This window comes from Eurypyga helias, unplaced genomic scaffold, assembly GCF_000690775.1.
Source record: "Eurypyga helias isolate BGI_N326 unplaced genomic scaffold, ASM69077v1 scaffold43398, whole genome shotgun sequence".
In the NCBI taxonomy this organism is placed as follows: Eukaryota; Metazoa; Chordata; class Aves; order Eurypygiformes; family Eurypygidae; genus Eurypyga; species Eurypyga helias.
In genome coordinates, this window is record NW_010268389.1 from 3,169 (window position 1) to 27,701 (window position 24,533).

The window sequence follows — 24,533 nt, forward strand, 5'->3', positions numbered from 1 at the left end:
TAATGCCCATTTTTTGGCCAATTATTATTACTAAATGGTAAGATAATTAGATATTCTTTCAAAAGAGGCAGTGCAAAATCTTGAGAATATCATATAGGACTAAATTGTGAATAATTACTTTTATTAAGAGTCATCTTTGAAAAAGAGAAGGGTGCTTTAAAAATACAGTAAATTTAGCTGGAAAACTGCAGTAAGCCAGGCACCACACATTTTTTGGCCAATTATTATTACTAAATGGTAAGATAATTAGATATTCTTTCAAAAGAGGCAGTGCAAAATCTTGAGAATATCATATAGGACTAAATTGTGAATAATTACTTTTATTAAGAGTCATCTTTGAAAAAGAGAAGGGTGCTTTAAAAATACAGTAAATTTAGCTGGAAAACTGCAGTAAGCCAGGCACCACAGAAATATATAATATTCAGGAATTTTTAATTAGTTATTTGTGGTTAGCATATGTGACAACAGAATTTGAATGTTCATATAATAATTCAAATTATTATAATTAAATTAAATCTCAAAACTTGGAGGGTTGTTATGCAAAAAATTAATCACAATATAGTGTTGATCACTGGTGTATGATTATGTTGCTGATTTTTGGTATATGAATTCATTTTTTCTGTAGAAGTAGTGGATGCTATTTTTATATGTAGCTGAGACAGTTAAATACAGATTTAAATTGTATTGTGGAAGGTAAAAAAAAACAAGCATGGAAGTACATTAAATTGAAGTTTAATGAGACACAGTTGGGTTTGGAAGAAGAATTCCAGTAGTCTGGTAATATTTTTTAATCATGTTTTGTCTTGAAGTTCTGAGGAAAAGTTAGGGTGTAATTTTACCCACATTTTAAGATTCCCTTTTTAGATCTTTTTATTTTATTCAATTTGTGTAGGGATGTTTGGATTAGAACATGTTTGGCAGCACATAGATTTTTTTCGACATATAAATTATATTTTCAGTATGATTAAAGGAGGTTTACTTATAAGGAAAAAAGCTTCAACTTTCAGCAGATTTAAAACTACCCCCAGATGCAAGTAGTTTTTACATACAAAAAGTTTCCCATGAGGTTTTAATAAAGTCAAGCCAAAATCACATACATATGGTGTACAGATGGTACTTGGAATGTATTGTTGTTCTTCCTGTAGCGGTTTTAATTTTTCATCCCTTAAATACATGGTCTCAAAAGAATTAATGAATAAATAACGCATTCCTAATAAAGGGAATGCTGAGTGGTCAGTAGATTTGGAAGGTGAGAAATCAATCCTTTCACAAGCTATGTGACATGAGCCTGGGTCTGACTTTTTAACCATGAAGACAACTGTGTCAATAGTTTAAAGTTCCATATTCACCCTGGTTTTGTGATATTCCACTAAAAAGGTGGTTTATAAAAATCTTATTGTCATTCAGAAAAGGATATATTTGGGGTTTTTGCCTTTTTTTTTTTATTATTTGCTAGATGTGTTTGAGGATTATGCTTCCACTACAACAGCAGCACAGAATCTCCTTTATACTGCTGCGAAGAAGAGAAAAGAGGTATGGAACTAGCGGTTTTTAATGATTTGAAGTTTCCTTGATAATGTCATTTTCCCTTAAATCTGAAGATGCTGCAGCAAGCTGGTCTTGAAAAATCTACTTGCTAATATATTGTCAAATGCTTCCTTGCTGAGTGCTATCAATTTTGGGAGAATTGAAATATGTGTGTATGTATAAATAAATCAAAAAGTGGATTCCTCTGGCATCTTTACATTTAACCTGCCGGATACAAACTGAGTTGGAGTAGATGTACCGGTATTTTCCCAGGTTTACAGACAGCCTCTGTCACTGCTGTTCTGAGCTTCGCAAACTGTAGCAGGGGGAAAAATGAACCTGAATCCTTACTAATTTTCAGTGATGCTATTTAAAATCCTGTTGACAGCAATGAAATTAGCAAGAATGAAACCAATTTCATACAGCTGCTCTTTAAATGAGGACATAGCTTTTCTGTAGATCTTCCTGCACTTACAGTGATCTTGTACAAAAGTGCCCAGTGTAGCCCTGGAAAGCATCTGTCACTTTGCTAAAGCTGGGAATGTTGTTGTGGGTACCGTTTTAACATCCAGTAAACCTGGTGCTCTGTTTCCAGATGGATTTTCAGAGAAGAGCATAGCCTTTATGTCAGGTGGAATAGCCTTTGACCATTCTATTTCTTTATTGTCAAAACTGTCCTTGCACACTGACCTTCACATTTTCATAATTTGTACTGGGACCATCAAAATGTCATAATATCTGAAAAGAACATAAAGGGTGTGGAAATGACATTAAACAATTGGTTGTGCCAGGAAACCTTTCTAAGTCTAGTCAACTTTAGAAGTTACTGCCAGAATCAATACGTTAAAATTAAGTTTATGAGGTTTTAGTCCAAGCTGTTCTTGAATATGTATATGTTCATACATATACATGCACACACACGCATGTATTTATATAGGTGTGAGACAAGCCAGAAGAGGAGTTAAGGGAAAAAAATGTGTGAGGTACTGTTCAAGCCTCTTGCCTCTTCGCCACCATTTTTGATTTGCCTCAAGACAACAACAAAAATACCTAACGAATTTACTAACTCATGTGAGATTTCAAGGAGATTAATTAAATAACTGACACGTTTGGCTGAAAAGTTGAAAAGGAACTTCTACATTTTAACTATGGAAAGATGCTACACATAGTACCTCACAGTTGCTTTGGGCACGATAAATTTCTACTGAAAAAGGTCATATGAATTTTTTAACTTAAACAATGCTATTAAAGTAATTTGACAAAAGGAGATTGTGTGTTTTCTGTCTTCAATAGGTATTACCAAAAATGATGGCATATTGCTACCAGATTCTGACAGAGCCAAACATTGATCCAAGGAAAAAAGATGGAGCTCTGCATGTTATAGGATCCCTAGCAGATATTTTACTGAAGGTAAGTGGGTAAAGAAGTGGAAAAGGCTTATTATCAACTGCCATTTCCAATAAAAAACTCTTAGCTTATAAAGTGTGGCTAGCCCTTAGCCGTATTCATGAGGTCTGCAGAGAGAGTGCACTGTGCAGTAAGAATCTGAGGGTTTATTTCTTTAAAAATATTACAGTTCTTTCCTGGTTTTTATATTCCCATTTTATACCCATATTTTTCTTCTCAAGTTTCTCCAGAGCTCTGTTTGTTTGCTACAGAACAGTTTGGGTTCTCTCCAGCTTTACTGGTAAAATGGAAGTGCGTTAAAAAAGCAAACATGCATTCCATCACTAACATTGCCCATGATTCTTTAGCAAACCCCCCAACAGCCTGCACTACTGTGGGCTGCTTCTGGTTCCAGAAAAAGGTTTACTTAACATCTTGCAGGAATTTTTTGTCTAGCTTTCCAGCTTTCTTACCCTGCAGTAGGTGGCTCTAAGCCTTGTTTCATCAGCCAGTTGGGAGTTTTGAAAATAACTGGAAAGAGCACGGTGTTTCCATCCCTCGTCCATTTTTTATAGACAGTATCTTCAGAATTTTGACTTTTTCTGGAACCTGAATACACATCTAATCCACACTGTTTCTCTCTAATGTGATAGCGGTTTTGGTTTCCCTTATGCTTTTGCAGATGGTGGAGGCCAAAGTATCCCCTCTCTCCATGTCAAAAGTAGCTGCCAAAAAGTTATCACTTTTAGCATAAGGCTGGTGGCTTCCTTTTAAAAGTAGTTTATTTTATTCTGTGTGAGCTGCCTCTCTTGTGCGGGATGTGTCTTCATGCTACAAGCAACATCTGACCAACATTTACCATCTGTTTCTGCCAGTGTACCAATCCATGATCTGATCTGAAATCCTGAAGCAGCAGTAACTTTTGCAGGATTTTTTGTAGATTACGTGTGATTGTAAATGCCCTCCCTCGTACTGGAATGTAACAGTGACATTGTTCATGTTGTGAGGAGCCTTTCATATTCAGAGTGGGTTTCTAAACCCATTTGTCTCTGTCCTGAGGAAAAAAGAGGGTTTTATTCTAATATACTACTCTATTTGAAATTTTCAGTCTTGACTTATGGGGTTATAATATACTTTATAAAAGAGTAATAATCCCCAAATGCTACGGACTCCTCTCAACTCTGAATTTCTCGCGTTTGGGATTTGGCAGATTGAAAAATGACATGAACTGTTTGTGTGTAAAACACTCGATCTGTAAGGGCTTTCTGGCTGGTGAGCTGTTTGAGATACAGGTTGTCCAGAGCTCGTAGGCACAATGACCCTGCCTTAGGCACCTGGCTCTCTGCAGAGGTTCCAGGTTCATGCATGCAAACCTCTGACCTGTGTGCATAAGGGAAAATTCTTTTCCCTTCTCTGTGTTTTTTCTCTGCCCATTTCTCCATCTGCCTCTCTGAAGGTTTGGGAATCAGTGCGGGAAAAAATGATGTAGGAATTGGTGAAGTACAAGTTTCAACACCTAAGACACATTTTGTATTGAACGTCCCCTTTCACCCTCTTCCTGTCTTAGCCACTGAATCATCCCTTTAGATGGTAACACAGCCCCCAGCATGTATCTTTTCTAGTGTCCTGGGGCTATAGGTGCTAGCGAAGTCCCAAATCTGGGACTGGTGGTCCTGTCTTCCTGTGAATGTCCTGGGCTTTGCCAAGGTTGGAATAATGAAAGATAACTTTCACTGAATATCCTACAACTCAGGAGTTTTCTATCACAAAAGAATTATCTTAGTTGAATATCCTTCTACAACCCAGGAGATTTCTATCACAAAAGAATTATCTTAGCCTGTAAATAAACATGAAAGAAGATGTGCGTTATTGCTGAAGCGTGTAAAATAAATAATTTTGATGCTTATAGTACCAGTAGGTCATTTGAAACTCAGATCTCTTTCACACTCAACTTATCTTCAGCTATGTATGTACTCCTTTGTAGGAAGAATGGAGGTACTAGGTTATTGATCTCAATTAATTTTTAAGACAAATCAGCTGGAATCAGTTGCCTTAAAGAAAATGAGAATTCCAGTTTGCAGGATTGTAATGAGTAATGCAGAGTTGAATATTACATGTCTAGTTCTTTCACTTACCTGGCTTTGAACTTGTATGGTTGTGAGGTTTGTTCAGTTGAAGGTACGAGATCCCGATCTCTTCCTGAGAGAAAAACTTTATTACATAGGCAAATGATTGTATTTCCCACGGTTGACTGTTGAAATGGGTTACTGGCTAGAATGAAGTAATGAATGGTGTCCATAATTAATTTTTATTCACACCAACAGAAGAGTGTCTTCAAGGATCAGATGGAGCTGATGTTACAGAATCATGTATTTCCGTTGTTCATGTCTAACCTGGGGTACCTCAGAGCTAGGGTAAGTTCACCAGTTACATCAATTTCAGTATTTGGCATGATTCTTTCCTTTGAAGCTTGATTTCATTCTGAATGTCGATGAAAGAAAGAAAGCAAATACGTAGTAAAATTTCAATAGCTACCCTGTACAGTAATGTTTCAGCATTTTGTTTTAAAAAATGATTTGTCAGTTAAATGAATTGATGGAAAGTCTGTGTCATGTTATTGTTTACCTCTTTGATCAGACTGGAGAATTTGAGCAGTGGCTGTGGCCCTTTTGTGACCATTTTTGGCTAGCAGACCTCAATAACTAGGGCAGTGGGATGGGTGTGAAGAAGGGTAGGATTTCCGGAGTAGACAATGTCAGTTTGAGTGTAACTTGAAGAAAATCCCCAAGTCCCCATATCAGTCATAAACAGACAGTTTATTTTCTTTACTTTTTGTTCTGATTTTTTTTCCCCCAGAAAGATCAAAACTATTGAGTGCCAATCATGTGCATACTGGCTTTATTGGAATTCGGGAAAGGAAAATAAAGAACTGCTCAAGCACAAAAACTGTTACATTTACCGTATGAATACCCCATAATTAAGGAAAAAGAAGGCAGTACATGCAAACAGATAGTTAGGATTATTTTTGCATCAGTTAAAAATGCTAAAAATTGCAACAGTCCCTAACTTGCTTTTCTTTTTGCCCTGTAGTCCTGTTGGGTACTTCATTCATTCAGTGCTTTGAAATTTCACAATGAGCTGAACCTGAGGAATGCAGTAGAGTTGGCAAAGAAGAGTCTGATTGATGATAAGGAAATGCCTGTCAAAGTAGAAGCAGCCATAGCTCTTCAGACGTTAATAAGCAACCAAGAGCAAGGTATGCTCTAGTGATTCCTCACTTGTGTACAGCCACCTGTTTGTTTGTTTTGTAGGGATGAGGAGATTGGCACAGGTTAATCTAAACATGGCTACCATTTAAAGAGAGGTTTCAGAACATTTCGTGGTGTTTAGACAGCTTCACCTGCTCATTAGTTGCTGTATACATCCCTGAGTTTTTATGTCAGCTCTCTGCACAAAAGGAGTTAGAATCAACATATTTCTTTTAATAAAGTAAATAGCACCTGTCTTTGTTTGTATGTTTAGGAGCAAATGCTGCCTGTGTATGAGGGTGTGTATTCCCCCCAAACAGTGGATGTTTGTCATAGATGGTGTTTCAGTATTGAATGTGGTAAATGTACAATTTATATACTTTGTTAGTCTACTAGTCATGGGCTATAGAAGTGCCTCGGGTAGGCTTTTTGTTTGCTTGTTTTGGGGTTTTATTAGCAAATAAACCCATTATTTTGTTCAAGAGTAGTCAGTTACCTGGAAGTTTTGATGTAAGTGTGTATTTGTGTTTATGGATAGTTGATTTCACCTAGTTTCAATTGTTTTTTTTAGCCAAGGAGTACGTGAAGCCTTATGTTAGGCCAGTTATGCAAGAGCTCTTGCACATTGTTAGAGAGACTGAAAATGATGATCTTACCAATGTAATCCAGAAGATGATCTGTGAGTACAGTCAGGAAGTAGCTACCATCGCCGTCGACATGACTCAACACCTGGTAAGAGACAATAGTAAAATAATGGTCTGGTCAGAAGCACATGCCTGCTTTGGTAAACACTTAATGAACTTTATTTGTAGTGCACACTGTTCAAAGCAATCTTTATCAAGGTCCACCTATATAGTATTCACAGTATTTTTTTTCTGTATAAAGCATCTTTAAAACCTGTATGTTTTTCAGAGATGGTGAATTTTGTCACTGGTTTAAATGAGCCAAGCTCTAACTATTTAACATTTCAAATGACTTAACATAGCCAGACTTCGCCAAAAAAGAAGAGTTTTAAATTTCTATATTCCCCTTTTAAAAGTAAGGAGCATGTTTTATCTGTAAGAGCTGACAGCTCTTACAGATAAGGCATTGCTGCTGTTGCATTAACTCTCTTGGTTTTGCATGACAAATTAGAAATGTGAGTTTGCTCTTGAATGTCAAGTTGGTTGTTTTTTTGACCTAGGCTGAAATATTTGGTAAAGTACTTCAGAGTGAGGAGTATGAGGAAGTAGAGGACAAAACAGTTATGGCCATGGGCATCTTGCACACAATCGACACTATCCTGACAGTTGTGGAAGATCACAAGGAGGTGAGATTTTCTTTTATACATCTTTTCTCCTGCTGTTCCCTCATGCCTTTCATTCATGACAACAAGCATTTCTGTGTATGTTGCATCACTTGCATTGACATGAATGTGCATTTTCTGTAGCAGGATGGAGAATTAGGACCAAGTGATCTCTGAGAGAATTGAATTTAAAGCCTGGTTTACTTTTGTGATTTCTTAAGTGTTTAGCTCTCAACTTGAAGTGGAATTTAAATGCTGAGGGTAAAATCCTTAGCCCTTATTCTAGTAAACACTTCATCAGATAATTGTGTGACAGACTACTGAAACAGGTCTTAGGGTGAAATATTCTGCATAAGGCTACTTCTTTACAATATTTTCATGTTTACCCAGCAATTTATTGGATAGAATTCCTAGGAATTGGTCTCGCGGTTGGGGTGCGATCTAAGTCTACATCTCATATTCAGGGAAGAAAGAGTTTCTTCCTGTTCATACCACCTGGGCTGACTGGGGCCGGAAGGAGTTCAGTGACTGACCAGAGAGGCAAAGTCAGTCAGTAACTTGGAAGCTTAGTTGACATGACATTGCTTTGTCCTAGATTGTTTGGCTTCCTTGATTTATGATGAGAATGTTTCATTGCAAGTGTGAAATCTTTTCACGAAGCTTAGAATTTTAAAATACATTAATTAAAATACTGATTATTTTCTTGTAAGACCATTGTGTTCCTTTGGATTTCAAAACATCTTTCATTCCTTTACAAGAACCCCTTGCATCTTTTGAAAGCTTAAATGAAATCTGGTAGCTAAGCTGAGCATTGGGAGCCACAGTCTGAAGTGGATTTTCAGGTTTTAGCCTAGGAAAACCTTTGGGGTTGGGATATTTTTGGTATAAGCTTAGCAGCTTGTCTTTCTCTTGTGTGAAGCATAAACTAAAATATTGTGCAGTGTTCTTCATCTCAGGACCTTAAATCATTTTAGAAGAGATATAAATAATATAGGAATGATATATGAGGCTGAAAACTCCTTAGAAATCCCTTTCACTTTCACCGTTAAGTATGGAGAGAGTTTAGGGGATGATCACTTCTGAGTCCAGTGTCTGAAAGGAAGTGGCTGAATTTGTGGTCACATACCTGTCCCTTTGCTAGAGCAAGCCCAGAGAGCCTGACAACCTGTGAGATTATGTCTGTAACGAATGACCTCTGGGAATAACGTGAAATGTCTGTATTTGCTGTTTTTAATTAGATTTATAACGTGGCCATATAGTTGTCCATGTAATTTAGCTTGATTAATAAACGTAGTGTCTCTGTTCAACGTGGCAAGGCTCAGTCCCGACTTGAACGCATGTGAGTGCTTCCAGATTTTGCATGTGTTCCTCTTGCTGAGCCTACTCTGGCCATAGACCTCAGGGAAAAGCTTCTCTTCTTCCATTTAACCCATTCTACTTCAGAGATTCTGGACAGAGGCTTTATCTCAAACATCTTGAGTACAGCGTTACTTTATATCCAGACAGGACAACGGCTACGGTTTTTGATAGGAACTGTAGAATACCCATGAAATAGACTTTTTTACATAAAGAAAAATGCTTTAAGTGACAAGTTTTAAAGCAATACTGTTTACTGAAAATCTGAGTACTTATATCAGTGAGGCCTTGTTTCTAATACTGTGATCGTTAATGCAGCATTTAAAAGGTGATAAAAGCCTTTTTGCTTTGAAGAACTTCTCCAACTGAATTAGTCAAATACATTGGTTAAATTACTTTAAGCTTTTTAATGAACTTCTCTCTGGTTTTATTTCAGATAACTCAGCAGCTCGAGAGCATTTGTTTACAGATCATTGGCCTCGTTTTGCAGAAACATGTTATAGGTATGTTTTAGAGATAATTTTTAGAAAAACATAACACGTTTTTACATTTAAAATGCTTTCATTATTGCAAACAATACTATCTTCCTGAGCAGAACTTCATCTTTTTTTTTTTTCTCGTGTGTGTGCTTCTTTAAAGAAAAAAAGATGTTAATTTTCAGTTATGATTTGTGGCTCCTGAACTCCTCTCGTACATCAGTCAGGCTGGTTGTTGTGTTTTGGAGGTCAGACCCAGAAGCAGAAGACGCGGTTCTGATTATAATTCTAGCTAGCTGTGGTAGAGGGCAATGTCTACAATTACATGGAAGGCAATTAAATTACTGCTTTATCAGTACCCTGCACTGAAGAGCTACACAGTTCTGTGATAAGGCCTTTGAGAAAAACCAAAAGTTAAGTAAATAAGAATATTTTTCAGTAAATCATTTAGAAGCCCTGGCTTTGTTGTGCTGTGTAAGATATTTTTCTGGTGTGTATTTATAATTAAAATATAGGCGTATTGGTGTAACTGTAACCAACATTAGGCTCATCCGAAAGAATCTTTTCCAGTTTGTATTATTTTTCTACATATTGGTTCAGTTACTAATTGCTGTCTTCTCGTTGTTACATGGTTTCAGATTTCCAGGTATTTGCAAATCAAATTTATTTTTTAAAGCACTCCACTCAAATTGTTTCTCCTTTCCAGAGTTTTACGAAGAAATTCTCTCCTTGGCCTACAGCTTGACATGCCAGATGATATCACCTCAAATGTGGCAGCTTTTAGGTGTTCTATATGAGGTTTTCCAGCAAGATTGCTTCGAGTACTTTGCAGGTATGATCACTGCTATTCTGTTCATATTGCCACTGCTTGGGAATTCATCTGAAAAACCCACCTTAATGAGGGTCGCTTCCATTTAGTGCCTTGGTTTAAAATGCTGGTGCACTTGAGTCACGCCCTGCACGTCTGTTTTGTGTGGGAGTGTAACAGGAGCATGCTGAAGTAGGAGAAGCATGTTCAAATCTGTCAGTGTGATCAGTTATTGTAGGAGGTCCTGAACTTGAAGAAAGCTGAAATGTAAGAAGTTAATGTGAAACTACAAATTAATTAATTAAAATTCCTTTTCTATTTCCTCTTCTGAGAATGCACCCTGAGTGGTGCACTTCCTGAAGAATTCTGCTAGAATAGGCTCTTGCAGTTTGAATTTCCAAACATATCCAAGCAACTGAGCCAATGAATCCCGTTATAGGACTGCAGCCTCACTGCTTAGCACTTGCATGTGTTAGTTTGTCATTTTTTTTTCTCTTTTGCTCTCCCTGTTCTGCAGATATGATGCCTCTCCTGCATAATTATGTGACTGTTGACACCAATACCTTACTGTCTAACCCAAAGCATTTAGAAATCATTTATGCTATGTGTAAAAAGGTAAGGCTTCTGAGCTTGCTGTTGCACTTGTCCCTGGTACTTAACAGATCAGCGGCGTGACCTGAACATGCCAGGTGGTGGCCAGTCATTTCAGAACAACTTGAAATTTGGTCCCGGCGCAGTTCCGAGTAAACACGGCACCTTCACAGTTGTACGTGACACGCTTTTTGAAAAATCTCATGCACAAATCTGTGTGGGAGAAAGTTGCTGTTCATCTTGACTCTCTTCTGTGAACAGCTATTTTGGTTAAGTAGAGGAGTTAATGAAGCCTGATTTCTTTGGGTTGTGTCTCTTGCGACTGGATTCCCTAGTTGTCAGCTAAGATGCAAACTCATTGCAAGTTCTTCCTACATTTATAACGTTTCTCTTTTTTTGTGGATTCTCTCATGTATCATAAAGCGTGAGATCACCCTTTCTCTGATTTTGGCCATTATGGAGTGTTAAGGCATCGTGATACCTACTTATTTCAAAGAAACTTGTAGAGGTTGAATGCGTTTGAGAATTCTGCTTCTTTGTGGGGTTTGATTGACACGGACCGTAGGGTTGAAACGTACTGAGAAGCAGCCATCAGTTTCGCATACATGCGCATATACGTAGAGTGGTTTCAATCAGAAACTGGCCTAGAGGGAGGACTTCACGTTGCCAGGCTGTTAATCTGCCAGTGTCTATTAGAACTGAAGTAAAAAAAGGGGAGCCAGAATATGGAAGACATCAATGAGCCTTGTAAGTAACATTTCCTTTAAAAAAGGGAAAGCAGTGGCATATAAATAATGCTAACATTCATAAAGAACTATAGCAACTTCTTCTAATTTTTAAAAATTCATCTTTAGCCACTTACCCTTGTTTATGTCCTGTAGAGGTGATTTTTATGTGCCTTAATCCCTCACAAAACGCAGCATGAATAGCCATGTATGTGCCATGTAGAGGCTTTTTGATGTGTGCAGGTACAGGAGCACCTGCTTTCAAAGCTGTCAGTGACCAATCCTGATACACAACCTTGTTATTCTGGTTGTTAGGTATTGACAGGAGATGCAGGAGAAGATGCAGAGTGTCATGCAGCCAAACTCCTAGAAGTAATTGTTCTTCAGTGCAAAGGACGGGGCATTGACCAGGTGATACACATTCAACAGGTTTTCTCTTTTGCTGGTTTCCAATGATAACGTGTATGAGTCCTGAGAAAAGCAGTTGAAATTAGAGAATTTGAGGGAAATGTAAAGTGTGTAAAATGGGGAGAAATACAGAAAGAAGTAAACGAGCTCAGGGGAGTTTGTAAGGTTGGGTGTTTTTTTGGTTTTTTTTTTGTTTGAGATTAGTGGGTTGGAAAATGAATATAAAGGGAATGGCAAGGATACCGCGTGAGGTGCAGCGTTGTCTTATTTTGCTTTCTACTAATAGGATTTCCCCTTGGATGCAAAACACGTTGTTAAAACTGTTGTGGCTGAGAGGTTAACTATACACCTCCAACTACTGAAGTCTTTTCTCCAAGCAATATGAACTTTTGAACATTCTGAATTGCTCAGTGCATTTGGAAATGAAAAACTTTTAGTGTGACTGCTGGGAGAAACATAATCACAATTTTCCCAAGTTTCTTAGAATACACTTTTCGATAGTAGCCTGCCTCATACTGAGGGCTAAATTCTGGTCTTCTGTTCTACATAACGCTCCAGCCTAAATTAACATACCACGTTTGATGTTGCCACAGTGCAGTCCATGGACTTGAGTGATAAATTTTCAGTTAACTTCACCGGAACCAATATAACTTTACTAATGGAAACCTGGCGTAATTGAAGATAAAAGTGTTCCCTGAAAGACACTATTTTTAAAAGAAATGTGGAAAGGATTAAAGTGAATTGTATGCATTTGCACTGGAGCAGGTATGTGGTGGAAGGCTTATTTGAGCTCCGTAGCTCTGTGGATTAAAATGGTTGCACACTGAACTGAAACTGCTACAGTAAAACATTCATAATGCTTCCCAAATATTAGACAACATAAAGCTGCACATTGAAACGTGTAGATGTTTATTTCATTGTGCAGAAATGTGTGCATACTTCCTATTATCTGAATAAGCTCACTCATTTCAAACTTTCATCAGAAATTTAACATCACTTTACATTTATTAGGGGAAGCTTCTTTCTTGTAGATTTAGGTCATTTCACTGTTAATGCCTGTTGGTTTGGAATTTGTTGAGTAGCATTATTCAAAGATGAAAATGTCTGAGGTTTTTTTCTAAACCTTTTATGAACGCTAGAACAAGTTCCACCAAATGGCCCCAAATATTCTCCTCTGTGCTGAGAATAACACTGGCGATTTTTAGCTCAGAGAATAGCTGTTTTGGGGAAGATTTGTAAGCACGTAATAAGAGGTTTAAAAAGCATTTATAGTAGGCAGTGAATAGAATGCATTCCTAGGTTATACGTGTACTTCAGTTAACTCTTGAGATCAGTTCTGATAAAAGTATTTTAAACTTTTCTATCATCTGCCAACATGTATAATGTCTGTTGTTTTGGGTTTTTTCCTCCCTTATGTGCCCAGTGTATTCCACTCTTTGTGGAGGCTGTTCTGGAGCGGCTAACGAGAGGAGTTAAAACAAGCGAGCTTCGTACCATGTGTCTTCAGGTTGCCATAGCTGCACTCTATTACAATCCTGACCTACTTCTGCACACCTTAGAGAACATCAGGTTTCCCCACAATCCTGAGCCCATCACTGCACAGTTCATAAACCAGTGGATGAATGACACAGACTGTTTTCTTGGGCAAGTATTGTGTTTGTTTTCTTTTTAAAGTCCACAGATTTGAGTTTTTGGATCACTTTCGTTTGTATCCCTAGTCATGTTGGGATACTGAGGATGAGAAAAGAGTTCTCATTCCTCGGTTAGTCTAAGTCAGAGCAATCCACACCGGGTCTTATTGCTTTGGTGCCAGTAAGGGTGACTGTCGTGGTGTTATCCCAGCCAGCAGCTGAATACCACACAGACATACACGCTGAATTTCCCATGCTGTGAAGTTATAAGGATACAATACATATCATATTTCAGAATTCTTTTAAGTTCCTAATCACAAACTATCTGCTTCTTCAAGAGATGTCCAGCATGCGTTGAGGGCGATATTCAGAGCTGACCAGCAGGATTTCAGCGAGATGTTACCTTTTTTCCTGAAACACAGTGTATACATATTTTCTGTTCTCTATTTTATAAAGTATTTTTAACTGCTCCATTTAATGCTAAAAAAACATTGTTCTGCCCAATGAGTCCACATTCTGATTTTGATCCCTGCGAGTTGTTCATGATCCACTTTGCATATTTGTCATTATGCCATTGACATACTGACTGTTTAGCGTACTCCTGAACTTAACCTTCATTCCAACTTCCCTTGAACATGTGTCCACACTGCAGTAGCCCGCACGTGGGCAGAACCTGAGCATTTGTAAAGTAAATGAAGGTGTACAAAGCCTGTTGTCACACAGCTAAGCATGCACTTGATGCTGGGCGGATGTGAAGTCCGGCGCTCGACAGTTAGTGCTTGCCTCTCAGCTGAGATAGAGCGTCTGACTGAGATTCAAATCCACTTTCGGGCAAAGCAGACGGTCAGATGTAGTTAACAGCTACCTCTCACCTCCCTGCTATGAGTTACGTTTTGTCATTGGAGGCTAACATCTGACTGCAGGTGTAGGGGTGGGCTTAGAACCTGCCTTCCCTGTGCGTAACCCATGCCAGTGAAGTGTCAGCGTGTTAGGAGTCGTGCCATGAGTGGACGTGGGCACAGGCTGGCAGCTCCTGACCCATAAATCCATACCCTTAGTATAGGTGGTCGTTATTCTCCTGCCTCTTTTTTATTGGTACAGTCTTGGCTTTCCAATTCTATCAAGTCTCAAGGGTGGTTCTTAGAAGATGGTTTCTCCACACCCCGTTAATCGAAATAGCTTTTCTCCACACCAATCCTTATTTGAGGTAGTCTTTCTTGAACAGAATTATATGCCATCTTGGTATAGCTGCGTTACTGCCTCAGTGTCCATCTGTATTTGCAGGTATTACCATAGCAGTCTCTTCTTGAAGGAAAAAAAAAATTAAAAGTACTAAATTAAACAGAAAGACATGTGGGTAAAAAACCTCTTATTCATGATAACAAAACTGGACAGTTCATGTTATCACAAGCATTCTGACTCCTACCTGCTGTGTGTACAGAATGTGTACAGCACATCCTGTATCTTAACATAAACGCGCATCTGTTGGGGGGGTTACTTGGGTTGGTGACAAAGAAGGCATAAAGGACCCAATATCCCTTATTTCTTTTGGAGTGCCAGTGGCTGAAAAAGGGCCCCTTTAAGTCTACCTCTCCCACACTTTGTGGTAATATTATTGCTAATTACTTAATTTTTTTATATCTACCATCTTTAGAGGAGAGCAAGACATCTTAGGTTTTCCATGTATGATTTTTTTTTATGGCTGAAGCAAAGTTCTTGAGATTCAGCTTTTTGTGCTGTCATTTTTTCTACTGCATATCAAAGGCTGAACACATAAAGAGACAGTATGAAAGAAGATATTCCCTATAGGCGGTAAACTTGTCATTCCTTTTTTAGAAGAAGTAAAAAATTAAAGAGATTTATATCCTTAAACAGTTCATCCCTGAGAATTCAGTGAGAAACTAGTCATATCCAGAGGGGAAAAATGCTGCAGATCTGACTAGGTTCCAACCTCAAGTACTCCTGTGAGCTATACAGCTCAAGTTTCACTTCTTTTTTGTTGCTTTTCAAAAAGCATCAGCTACTGCATCTACTGTTCAACTGAATTCTTCAAAGCTGAGAGAAAAGTTGACAAAGCCTATGAAAGTGAAACACTCAGATCATCCCACTAGATTCTGCTCAGACCCTGCACTTGAACAGCAGCAGCAGATTAAAATCTCTTTCTTTGATCTGCTGCTACCAGCAGTGAAATAAATATCTGTAATGTTGCTTAAATCTAAAAATCACTCTTCCTTCAGTGCCATCTCCTCAGTGTGTGACTTCCAGGTGCAGGACTTTTGGTGTAGTACAGCTTGTCAGGCCCTGTGATGTGATGTAAGGGCCTTCCTCCCTTTCCCCCAGGACAGCACTGCTTCTAGAAGACCATTCGTTTTACTAAGGGTAGTAACAGTCATTATCTGAACAGCAGCCAGATATTCAGAGACCTGACTGAGCAGGAAGAGACAGAAATGCAAACGAAATCTGGCTTTCTTGAAACCCTTCCTCGGGCCCACCCCTGCAGGCTTCATCACGTCTTCATCAGTGACGCAGCAGTGGGCACCATGGTTCGTACAGTCCTTTTTCTCACCAGCCATCGTTCGCTGCTGCTTTGCTTTACAGTTAGATTGCTTTCCAGCAAGAGGCACTTCTGGGCTCAAATTCAAATCAGTTGGAAGACTCACAGATCCTAGAGGAATTGAGGAAGGTGAAAGTAGATCCACCTCCAGGTGTGAAGGACCAGATGAATCTTCCTGCCATTTCTTTGTCAGCCATGTGGGAAATCTGTGACCTGCTGGTAACAGCAGCCCTTCGAGATGCTCTGTCCACATAAATCCGCCTCTCTGTCCTCCTTCTGCTCCTGTGAAGTCCCAGTACCCATAGATCCTGCTCTGCTAGCAGCAGGGCTGTGCGTGTCTGCACGCTCTCAGGCTGGAGCCAGCGGGCTTTGCCAAAAGAATGCAGCAATTTTTGAGCATCACTTGTGAACACATGAGATGGAATTCATGAGAATAATACATCTTGGGGGGAGTGGGAAGCAGTTAGGGTAAGGTAAATAACTGTTCTTCCATGTTATTGAAAATATGGAAATGATTTAAAACTGATGAGAAATTTGGAATGTTAAAAGTAATCCAGGCAAGGAGAGCTCAGAACTCATTGTAAAACTGTGCATAAATGCAGTGTGTCATTGTGGATGTTACACGTCTGTGGATGTGTGCCCATAATGCCCTTGTACCAGAGGATATTGTATTTATTTATTTCTGCATATTTTCTACTGTGACTTAAAATTACATAAGGGCAAAGGACTGGAAAGCCGTTTGTAATAACATTTGTTCCTTACTGCTCTCCACCTTTTTCCCTGACAGCCTGAAATTATGGTGAGACTTGACCTATGCTTACTCTTACACTAAAAATTCCTCTGTAGAAACTGGGGTGAAAGTAAACTTTAACTTGCTCAAAAAAACCCTAAATAAGTGATTTTTTTTGTTTGTTTTAACTAGCTGAATGTATTTAATAGGAGTTTAAACAGTTAGAAATCCTAGTTTTCTCAGAATTGTATATAAAATCCCAATCTTATATAGGCAAACAGGGTTGGTTGCAACTTTGCAACTAGAAGGAAATGGCTAATTATTTGCAGTTTGTCCAGGAACTGGATTGATGTAATAGAAAGCAACTTGATCTTTACATAAAGGAGCACAGCAAACCAGTAAAGGAAAGGCTTAGTGATTTCCCTTTGAAATCCTTTCAGCTCGTTTTAAAATACAGAAGATTCTTAGGTCTTCTTGCCCTGTATTGGGAAGAAGTGTGTTAGCAAGAGCAGGTCCTGCAGATTCTGAAGACCACACACAGCATGTTAAAACCAGACTTCCCTAGGAGTCGTGTGTTGCACGTTCAGCACTCCAGGCTCGATTTACCACCAAGGGAGCAGGCAGAGTCCGTGATTGTTAGGGACGACTGCTGTGTGCTGTTGAGCAAAGATGTGCAGATCTCGAAGCACAAAGCACTAAGGAGAAGTGTATCCAGGCTCCCTCGTGCAGATGGAAGGGCACTGAAATAATGAACCTTTTTCTAGCCAAGGAATGGTTCTGAAACCATTCTTTGCTGTTACAAAAATATGTAAATGACATAAAACTGTGTTTTGCTTGTTCCGTCCTGTGGGTACTTGATACAGCTGGGGCATAGTAGAATGCTGAACTTCGGGAGCGGCGGATGCTTGTCCTGCTGTTTGCTGGTAGGTGGAAGAAACAAGTCTCCTCCTGGCTGAGGTTCACTGGTGATGGCTTGACACCTGGATTTCTGCTGGCCTGCTGGGCCTTCTAATAACCAGCATATTCTGAAGGCGTGTTCATTCTTCCAACTTTTCTGTTTAGAAGCTTGAAAACGGAGCATGACAAATACGCTGTCTTTTTTGGTCATTTGGGCTACTTCCTAATGAACAGCAGTGCTGGATTTTTGCACTTTCATTTGCTGTCCAGAAAAGATAACTTGGTATGAAGCTAAGGCACTAATTACTATGGTTTTTTAACTGTGTTGTAGTTTGCAACAGGCATTGTGTAATGGTAGCTTTCTCAAATGTGTTATAAAAGGTAGTGCCGAGTGTCATGAACTACTCTGGCTCACATACACTGAAATTGCTTCATTATACATTTGGGGATGAGGAAATTTCATGGCTTCCCAGGGTCAGGATGCAGGATAGAAGTCTTGTGCATCGATTACAGAGCTTGGGTCAAACTTGGATGAAGGTGCTGGCAGAGAGAGGAGGTAGAGAAAGTTCTTTCCTTTTGTATTTGCAGTAAGGAGCACTCTCCCAAAAAAGCTATGCTTCATTCATAGGTGGCATCATCTTTAGCTTGGATTTTGGTCTTCACAGCGTTGGCATGAGAGCGAATGGCCATGAGCTTGTTTTCAACATAAATAAACTGACAGGAGGAAAGGGTTTCATTATTTTTGTAAAAGCAGTCCCTGTTCTTCTGACTCAAGTTTGCCTTTTTGGTTTGTATGCCCTCTTTTATGTCCCATTCCTTCTGAAAAGAAAGCGTTGCAGTTAGCAGCGATGGAAGGGCGCTGTCTGCCTAGGGTACATTTTTCAACACGTGTAATGGAGCAGCCAAACCTAAATGACACAAGTGTGGCATTTGATATGCTAGTTGACTTTGTTTTTCTTGGAAGGCCTTCTGTGATCGTAATGTTACTCATGGTCATATTTAATTTATTGTTATTGTCAACTACTCCGAGAAAGGAATAATTTCACTAAGCACCAACAGCACTAGCAACGTGGGAGGTGTCAGGAAATCCCTTCAGATCCCCAGCCTGGTTTAAGCATGTGTAAAGTTCAGAAAGCTGCAATACAAGATCACTTATATTACTTTAAAAATATTGCAGTGCAGTAGCATGCTATATGGGACGTTTGGTAAGGACATTGTAAGCACTTTTAAAATTGTATTTCTAGAGCAGTTTTTGAAGCGGTGGATCGAGCTGGCTCTTCCTCTGTAAGCTTTATTGCAGCCTATGGTGCACATCATCTTAGTTTCTTCTCTCTCAACCTGGATCCTTTTCATTCCAAAGTAAAACTGTTTCACTAATGGAATTGTCTACCGAGGGTCTGGAGGATGGCCATTTTCTACCAGCTCTGGAGGGTTGCTTGGTTTCTGTAGGTCTTGCGGGAGCTACTTGTCCTGCAGAAGGCTTGCACAGAAGCTGTCAGCATCGAAGTGGATAGTTCAAACAAAACGAGCTCCTCTCAAGCCCTTAATAGCAAAATACCATAATGTTAGAGAACAGTTGAATACTACTGGCGTTTCCAGCAAAGGAGAACCAAAGAGTATCATCAGAGGCAGTTATTTTTCCCTGTCTTGTTTGCAAATAACTTCTATTTCTGGAAGTGAAAATAAATTCGTATTTTTAAGAGCATAGACTCGTACCTAGTTTCCTGCCTATGGCCACATAAAAATCTTTCTGCTGTTAATTTCAGGATTTTCTTTCCCTTCAATTATCTATTGCTTGTTTATTTTACTGCAGGTCTACTCATTTGCAAGTTCCCTGTTTGAGTGTACTGGCAATTATTCTTGATATGGTGGAATTATTTCCCTGCTTTCACTGGAGTTAGCAATGTGCCTCAAGTTAGTGTTGGAAATTGGATGTATAATACAGCCATTCTGATGGACTTGTAATAAGCACGTTTAAATACGGCGAGCCCTGTGGCACTCCGTAAAAGCCCCCTGCAATTCAGTGTATTCCTGCTTTTATCATTGCTCTTCACTAATAGTCTTTTTGCTAATTTCAATCCCTGCAACAGTACTGCTATTGAAGCCAAGGCAAATTAATTTTCCATCCTACTTAATGATGATAATCTGTATCCAATGCTTTATTAAAGACAAGATAGTCTACATAATTATGAAACAGTATTTATTTAGCATTACAAACTTTGCATTTGGCAATCAGAAACAGTTGTTCCAGGAATTTGGCCAGTGCTTGAAAGATACTTAATTGTTATTGGACAAGTACTTTCCAGTGGGGAACTTGCATTCAGAACAAAGGAAACAATGTGTTCAGGGGCTTCGAACGTGGACTTTGTAGTCATAGAGTCACAGAATGGTTTGGGTTGGAAGGGACCTTACAGACCATCTAGTTCCAACCTCCCTGCCACTAGACCAGGTTGCTCAAAGCCTCATCCAGCCTGGTCTTGAACACTTCCAGGGATGGGGCATCCACAGCTTCTCTGGGCAACCTGTGCCAGTGCCTCACCACCCTCTCCGGGAAGGACCATGAAGCCATTCATGTCCATTGTCTCTGTCTTCTGCTCTGTCATGCACCAGGAGTTTCATGCTGGCTACATAGCCTTGCAGTGAAAATCTGTATTTTGTCTAACAAGTGTGTGTTCTTTCAGACTCCATGACAGAAAGATGTGTATAATAGGACTGAGCATCCTAATGGAATTGCAGAACCGACCACCTGCTGTGGATGCTGTGGCTGCCCAGATTGTCCCTTCAATCCTCCTCCTCTTCCTGGGCTTAAAACAAGTGTGCGCCTTACGAGAACTCACGGAACATGAGGATCATGCTAAAGATGAAAAACACGTTACAGAAGATAATGGTAAGATCTCCCCTTTTCACATTGGGGGTTTTGTCTGGATTTAATTTAAAGGGGGTAAGAAATTGCAGTTTGTTTTTAAGAGTCATTAATCTGCTGAAAATAGCTAGGCTTCCTGGGTCCTTGAAAGAGCATCTTAGGGATTGATTTTTCCTTCCAAAATGTAATCAGAACATTGCAGTGTGTATCAGCTAACACTTTGTGAAGGGGTAGTATTGGTTTAAGAGTAACAATAAAACTTACAAGTCCACTCTTCTGGGCTGTGAAGGAGCTCCGTCTTCTCACACAGGCAGCAGGAGCTTGCCAGGACTGCACTGGTTATATTCTTGATTCCTGGAAAGAAGCTGTTCCTAGTACCCAGCTATTTGAAAGACCTGTTCTTGGAAGGAAATACTAGCAAGTCTTCTTTGTCCAAATGGAAAGTGATTTGTAAAGTGGGGTTTGAGACAACATACAGACCTCTTATTGCTGTGTCTGCCAGAAGAGAAAAAACATCGAAAATACCTTGTGGTAGGAATTACGGGGAGTGAATTTTACCCAAAATTGGAGGCAGATATGTGTTACTGTATTTGACTTGGAACAGGAGATAGATGGTTTGAGGTCTGAAAATTAGATTGGATGTAAGAAGATTATGTAATCCACTCAAATTTCACACATGATTGTTCTGTAATGGAATTAGAGAATTCTTCTCAATGCACAGAAGTACGGTATAAACACAGCACAGTGATCGCCGTCCTGTGAATCAGTCCCTCTGCTTGTCGCAGATACCGTCATCATTATTCTTTCTAAACTGTTAACACAGGGAGAGCTGAAGGTTTGGAATTGGAGGGAGAATTTTTTCGATCTTGATTATAAATCAGAAATATTTTTCCTTAAGTACGAAACAGCAGTGTTGAGAATTGCGTGTTGGAGTTGCATTTAATTCAGTAAGCAGAGTGGAAGGGAAAGCTAAGCCGAAGATGCTGTTTTAAGTTTGTTCAAATGAAGAGGCACTCTGAAGAAGAGTGGGCAGACATGGGGTCTACAGCTGGGTTTCTCTTTGTTTTGTGTCAACTTGTAAAGTCTGTGCAACTGTCTATTTGTTCGTAATTGAAAAAGCACAGTGATGGAACACACTGACAAAGACACATTTTCTCGAGATTTTTGGATTCTTTAATTGTACAATGACTGCATCAGTGAAAGAAGAAAAAAGATGGTGGTTTCTCATTCTCCAGGTGTGCTTGGAAACAAAACTTTAACTGGTCCTGAATGCAGGGAACATTTTAACAGCTTCATTTTTCCAAGCCTTCTAAGATTTTGGGGGAAACCTAGATTTATTCATTGTTCTTCATCCATAAGTCATTGTTTCCTTACGCTTTTTAAACTTTGCTTTACAAAACACATCAATGCTTTTGCAGAAGAGATACCGAGTGATGAGGAGGAGACGAATGAAGTGAGCCCGGCGATGCAAGAGAACCATGGTGGAGGAGGAGGGGGTGGTGGTGGAGGTGGAGAGGAGGAGGATGAAGACGATGATGATGATGACTGGGATGAAGATGCATTGGAAGAGACTGCTCTTGAAGGGTTCAGCACACCTCTTGACCTTGAAAATGGTGTTGACGAATACCAGTTTTTCACACAAGCACTTTTAGGTACGTGTTTGCTGGTTGGCAGAATAAAACATGATGGAATAGTTTGGATGTGTTTATGATCATCACCGGGAAAACCCCTCTTCTTTGGGAGGAGTAATGTTTTAGATTATTGAAACTGGAGAATGTGATCTTGCTTTCTAATGGTGGTCCTAAGTTTTTTGTGTCTTACAAGTTCTGCAAAAAACAAATGGTAGCAAATACAGCCCGAGATGAAACGTCTTCATGGTCTCTTTCAGAACTTTTCAATCACAGCCTAAACAAGTGGGACTCTGTCACTGGAGGGACTCCTATATATAGAAATATTTGTCACTTCCTAGGTGTTAAAGTCATAATGGAGAAATTATTTTCTCCCTTTCCTCTTTGACCAATCCTGTTGCTTTTAGTTTTAATATGTTTTAAATTAGAAGATTCATTTTGTCGTTGGCCGTGAATAATGGCCACATGGTTAACTTCCCGTTTCAGAAAGCAGCAGATGTAATTAAGTTCCCCAAAACCGATTGCCTCTATTACAGTGGTGATTCCGTGCTAAGAAAACTGACAGGAATACTGATCCTGGTTTGCAGTGCACATTCTGCTTTAAAACCAACCAGCGATTCCATGTGTTTCATTTTGTCCGTCTGAACTTAACTCCCAATGTAACCTGGTAATCGCTCTTCCTCCGTTCCCGTTCGGCCAGCGGTGCAGAGCCGAGATGCAGCCTGGTACCATTCGCTGACAGCACCCCTGAGTGAGGATCAGAAGAAACAGCTGCAGGAAATCTATACATTAGCGGAACACCGGCGAAATGCTGCAGGTGGGTCGCTTTTAAGGTCCCTTCCAACCCAACCCATTCTGCGATTCTCTGGGGCCGTTTGATCTGGTGTTGGAACTGCACCCCATCTGTAGCAACAGACAGTGTAGATCTCTGTGCTAATTCACATTTCCTGAGAAGCGTGAGTAGGATGTTGTACTGATATTATCCCTTGCTGGGAAGTGCGTGTTATTCGGAGCGATTACTGTTGCTTCTAATTAATTGCCTTCTCATTGACGTGCTGCTGTTCGAACAGGGTACGGACTAGTTTTGCACAGTCTGACATTTGAAAAGAGCAGCAAATTAAGGCAATATCTAGCTGTCAGCCAATCTTGATGAAGATTACTGTAGGTTATTATGTGTTTTAACTGCTAACATTGCCTTCACCGTCAGTGTAAGGTTTGAGATGTTTAGAAAGCTTGCATTGTGGAAAATAGATTCAGATTTAATCAAAAGTCGCTGGAATAGTGTAACACGGGCTGATTCTGTAGAGTCTGAATTTCTCAGCTCTGTTGTAGAGGTGTGTGCGTTCATGCATGTAGAGAAAATCTGAGTGTAATTCATTACTGTCACTGCATTTAGGGAGTGAAATTTTGACTCGAGAGTTTTTCCCACAGCTTTGCACTCCCAGCTAAGCTGTATGGTCTCTGGCAAAAGTGTTCTCTATGGAATATTTTTTCATATCCTTTCCCTTCTTTGTATTCTAGAGACTAAGACAATAGAACAGCAAAGTGGCTACACGTTCGACAACAAAGGACTGCTCACCGCATTTAACTTTGCTGGAAGTACTCCTGGTGGCAACTGAAGGATCAGCTACAAAGGTCAATGGGAAGTTTCTCATCGTCACATTTTCCTGAAATCATCGTGACTTCTGAGTGATAGGGGAGGGTAATTTAATGCTGCTGAAGGTTTTCTGGAAAATAGCAGTGTGCTTCCCCCACCAGAATGCTCTTTCTAACCAGCTACTGTAATGTACAAGTTCTTGTGGTGTTTTTATAATTTGATGGACTGAAAGGAAACATTTGTCCTCCAGGAATCTGAATGACTGGGAGGGGCCAGGCTGCATCTAATTGAGTTGCACTTCTCAGGTTTTTGCTGTGCAGAACTGATAGATTCGTATGGATAACAGTGCCTTCTGTTGTACATGGATTGCCTGAACAAATGGATTTTGGAGTGCATTATAATTTTTTAAGTGTAAGGACATTTCTTGATACACTGTAAGCCTTGGTTCCTTGTTTTCCAGTCACCTGCTTTTTAATTGTTCGTTGGTTGCGTATGCGTTGCTGGATTGTCTCACCTTCCCTCTTTGGTGCAGACCGACTGCGCGCAGGGAAGCGTCTGTTGGAGCTGCAGAGCATACACTGGTTACGTCAGAGGGTCTCAACAGAATCACTGATTTTCCCTAGGTGCAGTAGGCTTAAATTATTTCTCTCAGCCATGAAATCAACTCGTCTGAGTTCCGGTGGCACACGTGGCGGGGGGCTGCCCTAACTCCACACGGATACCACCTCCTGCCTGGACAAGCCGTGGGGCCCTTGCCTGTAAGCGTTCCACATGACAACTTTTTATTTCCACTATTTTTTGACGAATATTGGATTTTATTTGG

General features: G+C 39.6%; 1 protein-coding gene across 1 annotated transcript in view; it reads left to right on the top strand.

Moving 5' to 3' along the window:
* The window catches only part of IPO8 (importin 8), a gene marked incomplete at its 5' end in the record, with an annotated part of 25,813 nt that extends 1,482 nt beyond the window's left edge, over window positions 1-24,331 (top strand). The window contains 15 exons of the mRNA XM_010157729.1: window positions 1,457-1,533; window positions 2,821-2,937; window positions 5,238-5,327; window positions 6,004-6,169; window positions 6,733-6,893; window positions 7,345-7,470; window positions 9,239-9,305; window positions 9,985-10,110; window positions 10,604-10,701; window positions 11,718-11,813; window positions 13,234-13,454; window positions 20,304-20,509; window positions 21,904-22,137; window positions 22,814-22,930; window positions 23,635-24,331. Coding sequence (XP_010156031.1) covers window positions 1,457-1,533; window positions 2,821-2,937; window positions 5,238-5,327; window positions 6,004-6,169; window positions 6,733-6,893; window positions 7,345-7,470; window positions 9,239-9,305; window positions 9,985-10,110; window positions 10,604-10,701; window positions 11,718-11,813; window positions 13,234-13,454; window positions 20,304-20,509; window positions 21,904-22,137; window positions 22,814-22,930; window positions 23,635-23,732 — 2,000 coding nt within the window. The remainder of the gene's footprint in view (window positions 1-1,456; window positions 1,534-2,820; window positions 2,938-5,237; window positions 5,328-6,003; window positions 6,170-6,732; window positions 6,894-7,344; window positions 7,471-9,238; window positions 9,306-9,984; window positions 10,111-10,603; window positions 10,702-11,717; window positions 11,814-13,233; window positions 13,455-20,303; window positions 20,510-21,903; window positions 22,138-22,813; window positions 22,931-23,634) is intronic.
* Between the last annotated feature and the right edge of the window lie 202 nt (window positions 24,332-24,533).